Here is an 18111-nt window from a genome sequence, read left to right as displayed (position 1 = left end):
CTCCTGACTTTGGCCTGGCCCAGCTCAATGGTTTTAAGTCACCATTTGGGGAGTGAGCCAGTAGATGAGAACGTTCAGGTCACCGTGAACCCTTGCATCTTCAAAGCAGCCATGAGGATTATTACAGTTAACAGTCTCATGCTCCACTGACTGAGCAGCTTGGATTTATTCACAACGTTGTCCATTGGGGCCAAGAAAGGAAGCTTCTCTGTGGCTTCAGGATGACCATTTTCTCAGGAATGTAACAAAATCAGATAAACCTCCCAGGCTTTCACTGATCAAGACATTCTCAGAACTGTCAGATAACTATGACTCTAACAATAGCCTTAAAATTTTTCATGCATGTATCTCTTCACAGGTAGTTATTTCATTATATTCTTGGCAGAGACAGAACTCCCAAGGAAGGTAGTGCTTGGATATGCACATGGAAAAGCATCCTTATATTCCATGCACACTCACATGATTCATTCTGAACTCTTTACATAATTTGTAAATAGTATATGCTGTGATTATCAGCAGACAAGCTTCTGATAAGGAATAAACACTATAGCATTCCATTTTACGATATTATCTTGTGGAAGCACTTGTTCCAGACCTAGAACCTTTTCTTCCATTTAATTGTGATTTTTTCTTTACTCTTTAAAATAGGACTCAAGAGAAATTTTATCTCACCAATGTGCCTCCCATTCAGGAATGACTTTAAACTTTGCACACAACTTTCCTCAAGGCAATCTTCATCTCCTTATTCCTGAGGCTATAAATCAGAGGATTTAAAAGTGGAGTCACAATTGAGTAGAACATTGTTACAAATTTCTGCATGCCAGGCCGATTGGCTGCCCCTGGGCTTACATACATCACCATGATGGAGCCGTAAAATAAGGACACCACTGTAAGATGGGACGCACAGGTGGAGAAGGCTTTCTTCCTACCTGAACCTGTGGGAACCTGAACCACAGCTCGAAGGACCAGGGAGTAGGATACAAGAATGTAGAACAAAGTGACCAGCAGTATCACAGCACTGAAGGTGCTACACGTCAGAGTTGTCTTGGGGACAGGAACACATGATATGGCCAACATTGCCCCCAGATCACACAGGTAGTGATCAATAATATTTGAACCACAAAATGGTACTTGGGAGACAAGAGTGGCAGGTGTCACTAACCAGAGGAAGCCACCCACCCAGCAGGCAGACACAAGGGTTCCACAGCATTTCCTGGTCATTATGGTGGGATAGTGTAATGGACGGCAGATGGCAACATACCTATCAAATGCCATGAGAGCCAGGAAGAAAAGTTCTGTGGCACAGAGAGAGAGGAAAATGTAGAACTGTAGGATGCAGCCATTATAGGAGATGGTCTTGGTTTTGGAGAGGAAGTTGAACAACATATTGGGCACATTGGAATTTATGTAGCAAATCTCCAGAAAAGAGAAGTTGGCCAATAAGATATACATGGGGGTGTGGAGTTGCTGGTCCCACCACACAGCACAAATAATAGCACCATTGCCCAACAAAGTCAAGATGTAAATGAGGGAAAACAAAGCAAAAAGAAGAATTGCTACTTCTTGGCTACACAGGAAACCCAGAAGAATGAATTCATGAATGGTAGCAGTGACATTACTGTTATGTGAAAGATGCATTTTTCTATTCTGATATGCACAGACACAATCAGAACTACTTATTAAGAGTCTCCTGTTTTATTCATCTCTTCTTAGTCTCAATTTCTCATTGGAAGTAGATAGTATTTCAAATGAAATTGAATGTTTAATTAACATGAAGAATTTTTAGCAAAATAGAGCAGTTGTAAAGCAATAAACACCATTGAATATTTTACTTTAAATATCTCCTCCAGAGTAATTTTCCAGTCTTAGCCTGTAAGAAAAAAAAGAGATGAAGCATTATTACTTAATCTGCCACCATAATACACTTTATTATTAATTACAACATAATTTTATAAATTTACCACCTTGTTTCACCTTAATTATTATACCAAATTGGACTTTAATTATTATACATTTATTTAATGTACATGTAGCTGTTAAGCTTGAGGAAGGTATTTATGTCCTTGAGTGGAGCTTTAATTATATTATATTAATTATATTATTACTTACACCACTATATCAGTCAGACTCACAAAGCCTATTAATATTCTCTAACTGCACTATTATAGATAATTGGCAGGTGGCAATTACAATCCATACCCCTAAGTAAAAGTTATTCCATTAATTACTTAGCTTCTATTAGAAACCCACATTCCCAGACAATTCTAGTGAGAAAGACAATGGCTGGCTCTGAGTATTGCCATTAAGTCCTATGGCTGACAGAAAAGTTTGATCTCAGAGAACTTTGTTTCAGAAGATTTATATCAACACTGTTGATCCATTGTGTAATTATGTAGGCTAGACTACCAAATTAGAAGCACAGTCTGCTAACATGGAGGAAAGCTAATAAATAACTGATATCAATTCAGCAATTCAGAGTCTAAATGTAGCATGTTGTACACCCTTTCTTTCCCATTTGCAAAATTCGCCCATTTACTACTCTTTGTTCTATTCCTATCTGTTTTATACCTACATATTTTACATTAGTTCAGTTTTCATTTTAAATACATATAATTTAGAGGGGAAAAACAAAGGGTTTCACTTCCTAATGTTTTGTAAGTGGAAAGTCAAAGTGACTTTCTAAGAATTGGGACACATTACAACTCAATAGCCAACAGCAACAAAAATTCTTAAATAAGCAAAGGCCATGAATGGACATTTCTCCAAGAAAATGTACAAAAGTCAATAGGTATATAAAATACACTTATCATAGCTAATCATCAGGGAAATGCAAATTAAAACCACAGTAAGAGGCCAACATAGTGACATAGCAGATTGGGGGTCAATTCATGTCCCTGCTGCTCCAGGTCCCATTCAGCTCCCTGGTAATGTGCCTGGGAAGGCAGTAGAAGATGGCCCAACTATTTGGGTCCCTGTACCCCCATGGATGAGCCAGATAAAACTCCTGGTTCCTGGCTTCGGCCTGGCTCTCAGCTCCAGCCATTGCTGCCATTTGGGGAGTGAATCAGTAGGTAGAAAATGTTCTCTCCCTCCTCTCTCTCTCATTGTGCCTTTCAAATAGATAAATAGATAACAAACAAACATTTAAAACCAACACAAGGAAGTGTTACCTCACACCTGTCAGATAGTATAGTCAAAAATAAAAAATAAAAGCTAGCAAGTGCTATTAAGACTATGAGGAATTTGGAATCTTTGTACACTACTGATGTGGAAATGATATGGAGATTCTTCAAAAATTTAAAAGCAAACCAAAATATGATTCAGCAATCATTCTGCTAGAATATATTTAAAACAACTCAGATGAGTATCTTGAAGAGATACCTGTTAGTAAAATGGTGCAGTCTTATCTATGGCACAATCTACACCCTGATACCATCCTAGGCTCTAGCCTCCACTGCCATTGCTGGAAGCCAGGTGGCCACATGGCCCAACCACCCCCATCCTAATGGAATTCACTGCTCCTACTTCCCTCCCCACCCCTTGGCAAAATTTTAAAAGGACGTGTTCCTGAGCATGAGGCTGTCTTTCTCTCCATCTCCTGATCTCTGTCTCCTTCTCTCTCTGTCTCTTTCTCTTACGCTCTCCTTCTTATCCTTTTCCTTCTTTGCCCTTTCCCTCTGGTCTATCAAATTTCCATCAACTAACTCTTTCCCTTACTCTGGTGTTTGGTATGTTTTGTGGCAGTCTTACAATACCTACACTTCTATATCCATCACAACACGGTTCACAGCAGTTAGGAAGTGTAAGCAACCCAAGTATTGATCAATAAACGAACAGAAAAAGAAAGTGTAGTTCATATATACAATGGATATTATTCATCCTTTACAAAGAAGCAATGTAGGTAAACCCAGGAAACATTATGCTGGGTGAAATTAGACAGTCACAGAAGGACAAACACATGACCTCATTACATAGGTATGTAATATATTCAAATTCATAAAATAGCTATTGAAATAGTGGTGCCAGGTGAGAGGGGATGGGGAAATGGAAAGCTGCTAATCAATGAATGCAAAGTTTCGATTATACCAAATGAACAGGTTCAAGGGCTCTCTGCAAAGTGTTGTGCCTACAATTAACAGTATTTATTAGGAAAAGAGTTGCAGAATAGAGAGGAGGCAGTGTACAAATTTACAGCCAGACTGAATTTATTCAGAGAAAATAAATTCTTAGAGGTGGGTGACCAACTGCCCGTGTGCCCATGATGGAACACGTGGCAGAAGGCCCTGATCCCCAGGGGCCAGGCCTTTGTACATTTTAGAAGGGCTAGGGATGGGGTTGGGGGTAGGGAGCAGAAGACAGAGGTGAATTCCTAGAGGAGGGCAGGGCCTTGGGAACCTGGGAAGGAATGTAGGGTGGGGTATGAAGGCAATAGGGTGTGGGACTCAACTGAGTTCAAGGGCAAGGAACATTTCTGGGTTTCTTGAAGTTAACTACAATAAGAAATTCTCCTTCCATGACAAAATTTCACATTAAGTTGAAACTTAGAACTTTCTTTCTACACTGCCTCTCTGGTATATGCTCAAGTTGAGAGGTTAAAGGTGAGGTTGTATCCTCTATGTCTGACTAGTAAAACCCTTTTTACTCCAAGAAAAGACTCAAGTAAGCTTTTGGAATACTGGGTTTTAGAAATATTTCATATTTTCCCATATCACAGAATAGTAAATGAAAGAGCCAGAGCTTGAATCCAGTGTGCAGTATTCCAAAGTCCATAATATGTTGAACTCAAATAAATTGTTAGATGGAAAAGTACAGGCGGATTCATCAAATGATAACTTCCAGATCTGAACCCTCCTTTGCCTGCTGTAGAATACTAGAGTCATTCCTTCCTGTCTCTCCTTTTCCAACCTAGAATGAATAAGTGCTAGCTACACAGAACACCCTCCCCACCTCCCACTCCCATCTTTGCATCCCTTTCAGTGTTTACCTGAATAAGCACTCTTGAAGCAAATTTGACATTAAACAGGATATGGCAGACATAATAGGAGGCCTTCATCCCTGAGATGATACTGCACCAGATGGGATTACAATTCAAAACAGCAAGGTTATTTAGAATGAATGATAAACAATTGGGACTATGAAACAAAGTTATTACATGGAAGCTCTATTATTACAAGGAAAATTATGAAATCCCAGAGGATATTTAAGTAATGATAAATGTTCGAGGTAATGAATACACTGATCACCACACATTGCAGATATCCATCACAACATCATAGTGTACCGCAAAATATGTACAGTTCTTAAGTCTTGATTTTAAAAATTAAATTAAGAATTAAATCATGAAAACTGTCATCGAGGCCTGACTTATCATAATGCAAATGACTAAAAAGATCACCTAAAAACCTTTGAGACATCATCTAAACATTGAGATACATGAAAAATTTTGCCAAGATGAATTTCCCTATATGTTATGACTCTTTAAAAAAAATGTTGATTCTCACAATAATTTTATCAAAGAGTAAATGCATGAGGCCTATCACAGGTGATATGTCATGCAGAATAAAGTGCCCAATTAAGTGCCTTCCTCAAGACACTAACTCATCCATTCAGCACATATAATTTAGCCACCTATTGGGAGATAGATCAAAATGGAAGCTTCACTCGTGCTCACCTAGGCAAGGTATGGCCAAGTTCCCATGGAATCCAAAGGTCTTGTAATCAGGAGAAAGCATAAAGCATAAATTTCTAGCACTCAACCACCTCTCTATTTGACAAATATATTATTTAACTAATAAGGGAAATATATCTCCTTTTTCATAGTTTTGCTTTCCTTAATGTGTTTACCTTCTCCTGAGAACACCAGAAAAGGAATGCTAGGAGAAATCCTAATTGCCCTCTAGGGTGCATAGATTTTTTATTTTAATTTTTAATGAGTTTTTAACAGATTCAATGTGCTTTATAGATACAATTCTAAGAACATAATGACATCCCATTTCTCCATCCTTCCCTCTCATCCTCCTTCCTTCTCTCTCTTTTTTTTATTTCTTGAGATAAAATATTTTAAATTTACATTACCATAAAAGGAATAATGCTTCACTGATTAAGTTTAACAAGTAAAAAAGCAGAGAGACCCTAGTGTAGTAGGAATATAGACAACAGCAATCAATAATAGTTGAAAAGAAAATGACCATTTCAGCCATATATAGTAAAAAAAAAATACAGATCATTAAAACTAAGTAGTAGAACATTCTTAGCCACTGGTTTCATAAAGGTATATGTATTGGGTCATAGATTTATGTCTTTGATCCATTTTGAGTGGATATTTGTGTAAGGTATAAGATAGGGGTCTAGTTTCATACTTCTGCATCTGGAGATTCATTTTCCCAGCACTATTTGTTAAAGAGACTGTCTTTGTTCCAGGCATTGATTTTAGCTCCTTTTTTCAAAGATAAGTTGGTTGCAGATGCATTGATTGTGTTCTGGAGTTTCTATTCTATTTCATTGGTCTATCCATCTTTTTTGTGCCAGAACCAGGCTGTTTTGATTATAACTGCCCTGTAGTACGTCTTGAAGTCAGGTATTGTGATGCCTCTAGCTTTGTTTTAGTTGTATAAGATTGCTTTAGCTATTTGGGGTCTCTTGTGTTTCCATATGAATTTTTTTTGTTTCAACAGGCAGAGTGGACAGTGAGAGAAAGAGACAGAGAGAAAGGTCTTCCTTTACCGTTGGTTCACCCTCCAATGGCTGCTGCGGCCTGCGCGCTGCAGCCAGCGTACCACACTGATCCAAAGCCAGGAGCCAGGTGCTTCTCCTGGTCTCCCATGCGGGTGCAGGGCCCAAGACATGGGCCATCCTCCACTGCACTCCTGGGCCACAGCAGAGAGCTGGCCTGGAAGAGGGGCAACCGGGACAGAATCTGGTGCCCCAACCGGGACTAGAACCCGGTGTGCCGGCACCACAGGCAGAGGATTAGCCTATTGAGCCACAACACCAGCCTCCATATGAATTTTAACATCATTTTTTCTAGATATACAAAGGATGTCATTGGCATTTTGATTGGGATTGCATTGAATCTGTAAATTACTTTTGGTATTATGGATATTTTGATGATGTTGATTCTTCCATTCCATGAACATGAAAGATTTTTTCATTTTTTATGTCTTGTAGATGTTGGAGTCTTAAGCCTGAGGCTGGCTCCTGACCAGCAGGGGACAGTACAAGCACTCCCTGACAAGGCGAACAGGAAAGGTAAGGTCGACAGGTCAAGCACACTGCAGCAAGCACCCATGAGTTCTGTTGAAGCAGGAACTACTTTATTGAGGAAGTGTACAGGCTTATAAAGCTTACAAAAGACATGCACAGTAGGGGAGCCAATCAGCGAAAAGGTCATACAGGCATGGGTGGACCATGCACAGGGGCATATAGGGATCATGCACTGTCCACGTGTCCGGAACTAAAGCAGTCCTATCCCTGCAGGTGGTCCAATCTCACGTGGCTTAACCACAGCAGCCACAAACATCTGCCAGGTGCCATGTTATTAGGGACTATTTTAGGCAGTGCCCAATATTTCCCCCTTTTTGTTTTATATTAAAGAAAGAGGAACTGAGTGGAGAGTGTGCCTGTCTTAGGTTGTCCCCTCTGACTGGCATCAGCCCTTTAGGGAGCATGTCTGTCTTAGATGGTCCCTCTCTGGGGATCTTACCCGTCTTTGACTACCAGCTGTTAGGAGCTGCCCCAAGGGATCTTACCCATCATTGTCTACCACCTCAGCAATTCAGGGTATGATGTATTATACCTCTACATCTTGGCAGTGGCTGTGGGTGGATGTATAGGATTCCTAATCTGGTGCTTAAACAGCAGCATAACCCGGTTCCTGAAGAGTGGCATATTGTTGTCGGACCACCATTAACTGGACCGCAGCAATGGGATCTTAGACAAATTTATGAGGACATTGGAAACCAAGGGGCCCATGAAGGGGAGGAGATAAAGAAGCCATCCCCCAAGGCCCGACCACAGGTAACTAGAGCTTCTTGGAGGGTCTTGATCTTGTCCTGGATGATGCCCAAGCGATTAGCAATAACAGCGGCACTCCTGATGTACCATGATGATCCAGTCACAATGAAGCAGAGAGTCCAATATGGTCTTTTCATCCTTATAAGAGAAAAGAATTACTCCTCAGGAGGGGGTCCTCCTGAGTGACCTTCTTTGGCGAAAGGGAGATATTTAAGGTTTCTCGCAGGTACCCATATGGGATTGGAATTCCCCTGAGGGAAGACACATCCAAATCCTCTTCCAGCACTTATCAGTGGGTCTGGTCCTTGCCAGCATCCCGTTAGTGGGTCCTTCCATTTTACCCTAACCAAAAGGTAGGGTCCTTGGAGGGACCAATGTTTGTGAAAGGCTGACAAGGGCTGATGTTTTGGAAAATTTAAAATATTTAAAGTGAGCACAGCCATTCGTAGCTGGTCCTGTTGGGGCATGATTCCCCCTGTTTGTTTTACAAGTTGGTCTTTTAAAATTTTATTTTGTCTTTTGATGATTGCTTGTTCTTGTGTGTTGTGAGGAATTCCAGTAGAGTATTGAATATGCCATGTGTTGAAGAATTCTTATGTTGTCTTACTAATGAAACAAGGGCCATTATCAATCTTAATTTTTATTGGTAGCCCCAAAAATAGCAAAACATCGTAGAAAATGACTAACAGTATGTTTGGCCTTTTCACCAGAGTGAGCAGTGGCCCAACAGGCATGGGAGTATGTGTCAATGGACATAAAGATATATTTAAGCTTGCCAAATGGTGCATAATGTGTAACATCAGTTTGCCATAGTATGTTGGGCTTTAGTCCTCTAGGATTTACTCCAGGTGTTTGGAGAGCTGGGACTTGTAACATGGGAAGACATGATTTGCAGGTTTTTATAATCCATTTAAAGTCTTTAATGGGAATGGGAGGAAATCTATGATGTAACCCTCTCCAATTTAGATGCGTAAGGTCATGAAGACCTTGAGCGAGCTGTAAACCAGGAATGGTTTGAATTGGGGCTGTCAAGACCCCATGCATAGCCAACTGACCTGCCGTTTTATTGCCTTGTGACAAGAAACCTGGCAAATTTTGATGTCCTCTCAAATGTTGTACAAAGAGAGGTTGACTTCTTTGTCTCAATAAGTACCTTACCTGGATCATTAATGGGGTGATAAGATTGTTATCTAACCTAATATGGGACAAAATTAGAATGGGCAGAAGATTGACCACATAGAGACTATCCGAGAATAGATTTAGTGGCTCTCTAATATGGGACATGGGCATGGCTACAGCATACAGTTCCTTAAATTGGGCAGATCCCTCAACAGACTCAAAATATAATTGAGGTGACCTTTTTAGGGCACTTGATGTAGGAGGGTAAACTACTTCTGCAGAACCAGCTTGTCCCCCATCCATAAACACATTGACAGCCTCCTTTAGGGGCCTGGTGGAGAAGAGGGTAGGAGGTGGGAAAAGGAAGTTACCCACCTAGTTGGACCGTAATGGCAGTCAATTTTTCCTAGAAAACCCTCTAGAGCTAAGGACACCCTAGGGTTGTTTTTTTGTATTCATTCAAAGTCTGAGGACCGGTAGGGGACAACAAGCATCTCAAAATCTTTGCCATAATGTCTAACAGATGTGTCCCTCCCCTTAATGATGAGGTTTGCCAATTGGTCAAGATGTGAATACACTCTAGGGGCTCCTCCAATGGAGGTGTGTATCCATTGGAGAGGACTTCCTTTTTGGGTGATTACAGCCGTGAGCAGTTTGACTCCCTGACAAGGCGAACAGGAGAGGTAAGGTCGACAGGTCAAGCACACTGCAGCAATCACCCATGAGTTCTGTTAAAGCAGGAACTACTTTATTGAGGAAGTGTACAGGCTTATAAAGCTTACAAAAGACATGCACAGTAGGGGAGCCAATCAGCGAAAAGGTCATACAGGCATGGGTGGACCATGCACAGGGGCATATAGGGATCATATACTGTTCACGTGTCCAGAACTAAAGCAGTCCTATCCCTGCAGGTGGTCCAATCTTAACCACAGTGGCCACAAACATGCCCCCCGAACCAGGCGCCATGTTGTTAGGGACTATTTTAGGCAATGCCCAATATGTAGATATCCTCTTTTTTTTATAGGATGGGAGGGTTTGATTAGCTCTGTTGGATTAGTCTTACCCTCATCTCCTCTCTTTCAAGGGGATTAGTGCCCAGGTGCTAGTCCCAGTGGGTGCAATATTCATCTGTACTGCCTCAAGATTCCCACAAAGGATCCCTGCGGTCCTCAATATGTACATGAAACACAAAATAATACAAAAGATCAGTGAAATGAAAAGCTGGTTTTTTGAAAAAATAAACAAAATTGATACACCATTGGCCCAAATAGCCAAAAAAGGAGAGCGAAGACACAAATCAATGAAATCAGAGATGAAAAGAAAAATGTAACATCAGATACCACAGAAATAAAAAGAATCAGGAATTAGTACAAAGAGCTGTATACCAACAAATCTGGAAACCTAGAAGAAATGGATAGATTCTTGGACACATACAACCTACCAAAACTGAACCATGAAGACATAGAAAACCTAAATAGATGAATAACCAAGACAGAAATTGAATCAGTAATAAAGATATTCCTCAAAAAAAAGTCCATACCAAATGGTTTCACTGATGAATTCTACCAGACATTTAAAGAAGAACTAATTACAATTCTCAAACTGTTCATAGCAACTGAAATAGAGGAAATTCTCCCAAAACTCCTTCTATGAAGCTAGTGTCACTTTAATTCCTAAACCTGAAGATAGAACAGAGAGAAACCGGCACTGTGGCATAGCAGGTGAAGTCACCGCCTGCAGTACCAGCATCCCATATGGACACCGGTTCAAGTCATGGCTGCTCCACTTCTGATCCAGTTCTCTGCTATGGCCTGGGAAAGCAGTGTAAGATGGCCCCAAGTCCTCGGGGCCCTGCACCCATGTGGGAGACCCAAAAGTAGCCCCTGGGCCCTGGCTTCAGATTGGGGCAGCTCTGGCCATTGTGGTCAATGGGGGAGTGAACCAGAGGATGGAGAACCTACCTACCTCTCTCTCTCTCTCTCTCTCTCTCTCTCTGCCTCTCTTTCTCCCTCCATGTGACTTTGACTTTCAAATAAATTAATAAATTTTTTAAAAAGATACAAAAGAAAAAGAGAACTATAGACAAATATCCCTGATGAACATGCACACAAAAATCCTCAAGAAAATTTTAACTAATTGAACCCAACGACACATCGGAAAGATGATGCACGTAGACCAAGTGGGATGGTACAATAGGTTCAAGCAGGGATGGTTCACATTCTCAAATCAATCAATGTAATATATCACATTAACAAACTGAAAACAAAATCCATATGGTTATCTTAATAGATACAGAGTAAGCACTTGATAAAATACAACATCCTGTCATGATGAAAACCTTAAGCAAACTGGGTACAGAAAGAACGTTCCTCAACACAATCAAGACAATTTATGACAAACCCACAGCCATCTTCTTATTGAATGGGGAAAAGTTCCCACTAAGATCTGGAACCAGACAAGGATGCCCACTATCATCGTTGCTATAGTCCTGGAAGTTTTAGCTAGAGCCATTGGGTAAGAAAATTAAATCAAAGGGATTCAAATTGGGAAAGAGGAAGTCAAACTATTCCTATTATCAGATGACATAAATCTATATATAGGGGATTCAAAAGACTATGTTAAGAGACTATTGCGGGCCGGCGCCGTGGCTCACTAGGCTAATCCTCCGCCTTGCGGTGCCGGCATACCGGGTTCTAGTCCCGGTCGGGGCGCCGAATTCTGTCACGGTTGCCCCTTTTCCAGGCCAGCTCTCTACTGTGGCCAGGGAATGCAGTGGAGGATGGCCCAAGTGCTTGGGCCCTGCACCCCATGGGAGACCAGAAGTACCTGGCTCCTGCCATCAGATCAGCACAGTGCGCCGGCCGCAGCACACCGGCAGAGGCGGCCATTGGAGGGTGAACCAACGGCAAAGGAAGACCTTTCTCTCTGTCTCTCTCTCTCACTATCCACTCTGCCTGTCAAAAAATAAAAATAAAAAATAAAAAAGAGACTATTGGAACTCATAATAGAGTTTGGTAAAGTGACAGGATATAAAACTAACACACAAAAATCAATAGCCTTTGTATACACACAAAATGCCACAGCTGAGAAAGAACTTCCAAGTAAAATCCCATTCACAATAGCTACAAAAAGAATTAACTACCTTGGAATAAATTTAATCAAGGATGTAAAAGATCTCTACAATGAGAAATACAAAACATTATAGAAATAAATAGAAAAAGACACAAAAAAATGGAAAAGTCTTCCATGCTCATGAATTGGAAGAATCAATATCAGCAAAATGTCCATACTACCAAAAGCAATTTACAGATTCATTGTGATCCTAATCAAAATTCCAGGGATATTCTTCTCAGATCTAGAAAAAACATTGCTAAAATTTATATAGAAACAAAATCCCACTATACACTGCCTACAAAAAAACTCACTTAATAAGCAAAGATAGAAACAGACTGAAAGTGAAGGGTCAGAAAAAGATACACCAGGCAATGGAAACCACAAGTGAGCAGGTGTAGCAATCTGGATACCAGATAAAACACATTTTAAATCAAAAACTGTAAAGAGAGATAAAGAAGGACATTATATTTTGATAAGAGGTTCTATTCTTCAGGAAGATATAATAATCATAATTATATGCACCCAACACAAGACCACCAGAAGTATATAGCAAATACTGTTAGACCTAAATAAAATACTCCAATACAATAATAGTGTGTGACTTCAATAACTCACTTTCATCAATGGACATGTCATACAGACAGAAAATCAATAAAGATATATTGGAGTTTAAACATACTGTCAAGGGGCTGGCGCTGTGGCACAGCAGGTTAAAGCCCTGCCCTGAAGCACTGGCATCCCATATGGTACAGGTTCTAGTCCCAGCTGCTCCTCTTCTGATCCAGTTCTCTGCCTGTGGCCTGGGAAAGCAGTAGAGGATGGCCCAAGTGCTTGGGCACTGCACCCATGTGGGAGACCAGGAAGACACTCCTGGCTCCTGGCTTTGGATCAGCTTAGCTCCAGCTGTTGTGGCCATCTGGTGAGTGAACCAGCGGTTGGAAGACCTCTCTCTCCGTCCCTAACTCTCTTTGTAACTCTGTCTTTCAAATAAATAAAATAAATCTTTAAAAAAAATAATGTAATTCAATCCCATCGAGGTGGCATGTACCAATGCCATCTCACTGTTCCAGGTGATCAATTTCAGTTCACAGTTGGTCGTGGTGGAGGGACTGGGAGTCAAAGGGAGCACATAGACAAGTCTAGTACCTGCTAACGCTAACCGATGGAATAAATAAAGGGGAGAGTGATCCAACATGGGAAGTGAGATACTCAGCAGACTCATAGAATGGAAGATGTCCTAAATAGCACTCTGGCCTCAGAATCAGCCCTAAAGGCATTCGGATCTGGCTGAAAAGCCCATGAGAGTATTTCAGGCATGGAAAGCCAAGACACTCTGGCAAAAGATCTCTGTGAGTGAGATCCCAGTGGAAAGAACAGGTCTTCAAAGAAGGAGGTACCTTTCTCTGAAGGGAGGAGAGAACCTCCACTTTGACTATGACCTTGTCTAAACAAGATAAGAGTCGGAGAACTCAGAGGGCTTCCATAGCCTTGGAAACTCATGACTGGAGCATAGGGAGATTACTGATGCCATAGACAGGAGTGTCAATTGGTAAAGTCAACAACAGGAGTCACTGTGCACTTACTCCTCATGTAGGATCTCTATCCTTAATGTGCTGTACATTGAGATTTAATGCTATAATGAGTACTCAAACAATATATTTCACTTTGTGTTTCTATGGGGGTGCAAACTGTTGAAATCCTTACTTAATGCATACTAAACTGATCCTCTGTAAAAAAAAGAAAAGAAAAGAAATTATCAATTCCCAACTTGACTCTCACTGGGATTAAACATGACAATAGGTCTGCTCTGATTTCATCATCATTTAAAAAAAATCATCTATTATTTTTCACTTTTTGTTTCTGTGTGGGAGCAAACTGTTGAAATCCATACTTAATGTATACTAAGCTGATCTTCTGTATATTAAGATAATCGAAAATGAATCTTGATGTGAATGGAAGGGGAGAGGGAGTGGGAAAGGGGAGGGTTGTGGGTGGGAGGGATGGTATGGGGGGGAAGCCATTGTAATCCATAAGTCGTACTTTGGAAATTTATATTCATTAAATAAAAGTTTAAAAAAAATAATGTAAAAAAATAAACATACTATCAAACAAATGGACCTAACAGACATTTGCAGGACAATTCACTCAATGGCTATAGAATACACATTCTTCTCATTAGTATATGCAACATTTTCTATGATAACCACATATTGTGATAAATCAAATGTAAGCAAACTTAAGAAGGTTGAAATTGTACCATGTGTCTTCTCAGACCATAAAGAATAAAACTTGAAATCAACAACAAGAACAATAGATTACTCATAAATACTTGGAAATTAAATAATATACTACTGAATGATCAATGGTTCATTGAGGAAATTAAAAAAGAAATCAAAAACTTTATGAAATAAATTAAATGAAAACACAACATATCAAAACCTGTGGGATACAGCAGAAGCAATTAAAGAGGGAAGTTTATAGCATTCAGTGCTTACATTAAAAAGAGAAATATCTCAAATTAAAGATCTAATGATGCATCTTGAAGACTTTCAAGAAAGCTCTTGTTTTCGAAAAACAAGAACAAACCAAACCAAAAATCAGCAAGAGGCAAGAAATGATAAGGATCAGAACAGAAATAAATGAAATTGAAACTTAAAAAAAGAAGACAAAATATCAACAAAACAAAATTTGTTTTTTGAGAGGACAAGCAAAATAGAAAAACCTCTAGCTAGACTAACAAAGAAAAAAAGGAAAAAATTTAAATAAATAAAATTAGAGATGAAAAAGAGACATTACAAACAACACCACTGAAATACAAAGGTTCCTAAGAAACCACTATGATGAACTACATGTTAATAAACTGGAAAGCCTTGAAGAAATGGACAAATTCCTGGATTCATGTAATCTACCCAAGTAACCTACATAACTATAGAGGATACAGACAACCCAAACAGATCCATAACAAGCAATGAGATTGAAACAATAATCAAAAATCTTCCACCAAGGAAAACTCAGACCTGATAGCTTTACTACTGAATTCTACAAAACATTCAAAGAGGAACTAACTCCAATACTTTTCAAACTATTTCAAGATATTGAACAGGAAGGAACTCTGCCAAACTCTTTTTATGAGGCCAGCATTATTTTAATACCAAAACCAAAGATTTGACATGAAAACTATGGACCTATATCCTTAAAGAACATACATGCAAATATTCTCAACAAAATACTAGCAACTCAAATCAAAAGCACATCAAAAAGATGATACATCATGATTAAGTGGGATTTATCCCAGAAATGCAAGGGTGGTTCAACATTCACAAATCAATAAACACCATAAATCACATCAATAGGATGAAGAACAAAAACTATATGGCCATCTCAATAGATGCAGAGAAAATGTTTTATAAACACCCCTCCATAATAAAAAAAAAAAAAACTGCACAAATTAGATGTAGAAGGAACATTCCTCAAAATTATAAAGGCTATATGGGACAAGCCAGCAACCAATATCCTACTGAATGGGGAAAAATTGAAAGTATTTCCCCTCAGATCTAGAACAAGACAAGGATGTCCACTTTTACCATTCTTATTCAATATAGTACTGGAAGTTTTTAATGAGAGCAATTAGGGAGGAGAAAGAAATAAAGGGCATCAAAATTGGAAAAGAGGAAGTCAAATTATCCACATTTGCAGATGACATGATGTTGTACATGCAAAAAACTAAACACTCTACCAAAATACTGTTAGAATTGGTAAACCAAATCAGTAAATTTGCAGGTTACAAAACAAACAAAACAGTAGCTTTTTTGTATGCTAATGATGAACATACACAAAGAAAAAATCAAGAAAGAAATCTCATTCACAATAGTCACAAAAAATAAAATATTTAGGAATAAATTTAACCAAGGAAGCAAAAGAGCTCTACAATAAAAATTATCAAACATAATGTGTCCTCGAAAGAATCATCAAAGGCACAAAAAAAAGGAACAATTTCCTTGTTCATGGATCAGAAAAATGATTATCATTAAAATGATCATACTACCAAAAGCAATATACAGATTCAATGCAAATACCAATGACTTTTTTCATCTAGAAACCTTTTATTTAAGGTAAACAAACTTCAGCAATTTCATATGTACAAATTTAGAAACTGATTCTTCCCTCTGTCCTCCCTACCACCCACATTCACACCCCTCTTCCTCCTCCCTCTCCCATTCCCATCTTTATTTTTTACTAAGATCTATTTTCAATTAACTTCATACACATAAGATTAACCCTACACTAAGCAAATAGTTCAATAAATAGTATGAAAAGAAAAATTGTTCCTCAACAGCCAAGACAAGGGCTGTTCAAGATCATCACATCTCAAAAGTGTCAATTTCACTTCTATAGGTTGCCTATTCGGTGCTCTATTAGTTACCACATATCAGGGAGAATATATTGTATTTGTCTTTTTAATACTGGCTTATTTCATTAAGTATAATAATTTCTAGTTGCATCCATTTTGTTGCAAATAACAATATTTCAATTTTTTTACTACTGTGTAGTGTTCTGTGGTGTACATACACCATAATTTCTTTGTCCAGTCTTCAGTTAATGGACATTTGGGTTGATTCCACGTCTTAGCTATTTTGAATTGAGCTGCAATAAATATGAAGGTACAGATACTCTTTCATATGCTTATTTCATTTCCTCTGGGTAAATTCCCAGGAGTGGGATGGCTGGGTCATGTGGTAGGTCTACATTCGGATTTCTGAGATATCTCCATACTGTGTTCCACAGGGGCGGTACCAGTTTACACTCCCACCAGCAGTGGATTAGGATACCTTTCTGAGAAATAGGAGAGAGGAGTAGCAATATATTCCTCACAACATTACATTCAATTTTTAAATTTAACTAACTAGGTTTAAAAAATAATATTGGTCACTCAACAGTTAAATACAGTTGATAAGATGTCCTGTTGGGAATTTTCTCTTTCTCTTTAACGCTGGCTGGTGCAGAGGCTGACTTTAAATCCAAGTGGCAAATGAAGGAGAGATAAAATCCTACACGGTAAGTCTGACATGGTACAAATAGGAGACCTCCTAGCACCTTGGCATATTCCAGAATCAGTAACACTCATAAAAATGCCTAGGGAAGGCTGAAAACACAGAAGAGTAAGTATCTTCAAAAATAATGTTTTGTAATAATAATTTTTCAAATTATAAAGGTTATATATGCTGCTCATAAAAATTTGGAGAAATATAGATATGTATAAAGAAGAAAATTATATCCTGTCATCTAATCCTGCATATGTGCCACTATTTAATTTTCAGTTATATATCTATCCAGTAAATTTTCTATTACTTTATTGTTTAATTTTTCTACAGAAGTGAGTGTAAAGAACAACCTGAATTCTTACTATGCAAAAAATTCTATAAAGAACTATGTAGCTTAAATGCTATAAGGAACCATTGCTACTAAAAGAACCAGCATTACCTTGCAGCTTATTAGAGTTTAGAAATCCAAGTCTCGCCCATTTCTTTTGAGTGACAATCTGCATTTCAACATCAAGCTACCCAGGAAATGCACCCTGCACTTCTGTAATGAGCTTATTTATGATTTGCCTCTCTACATCTCTCATTTTATTTAATGGCTAAAAGTGTTTTTAAAGCTCTTGGTATTTCTAAGCAGCCTTCCAGAAAAAGAAAGGTTTTATAGGTTTATATTCCCTACAACAGTCGTTCTGAGTTTCATTTCATTGCACCTTCACTAACACTGATATCATGATTATTTTGCTTTGCTAATTTAAAAGCAAAAAAAAACTTATTTTTCATATTTAAGCAAATTCATCTAGAAACATTGGAGATATTGATTTAACTC

The 18111-nt window shown here is 38.8% G+C and overlaps 1 protein-coding gene across 1 annotated transcript; it reads right to left on the bottom strand.

Moving 5' to 3' along the window:
- Positions 1–699: 699 nt before the first annotated feature.
- Positions 700–1638, bottom strand: LOC100348673 (olfactory receptor 11G2-like). The gene has a single exon (XM_008269283.3). The coding sequence runs from the start codon at positions 1636–1638 to the stop codon at positions 700–702; it is 939 nt and encodes a 312-aa protein (XP_008267505.2).
- Between the last annotated feature and the right edge of the window lie 16473 nt (positions 1639–18111).

The sequence above is a fragment of the Oryctolagus cuniculus genome, chromosome 12 (genome assembly GCF_051225735.1).
Source record: "Oryctolagus cuniculus isolate XC-2025 breed Fujian yellow rabbit chromosome 12, ASM5122573v1, whole genome shotgun sequence".
Taxonomy (NCBI): domain Eukaryota; kingdom Metazoa; phylum Chordata; class Mammalia; order Lagomorpha; family Leporidae; genus Oryctolagus; species Oryctolagus cuniculus.
Note: the sequence above shows the minus strand (reverse complement) of the source record. Positions and strands in the feature narration are given on the sequence as shown.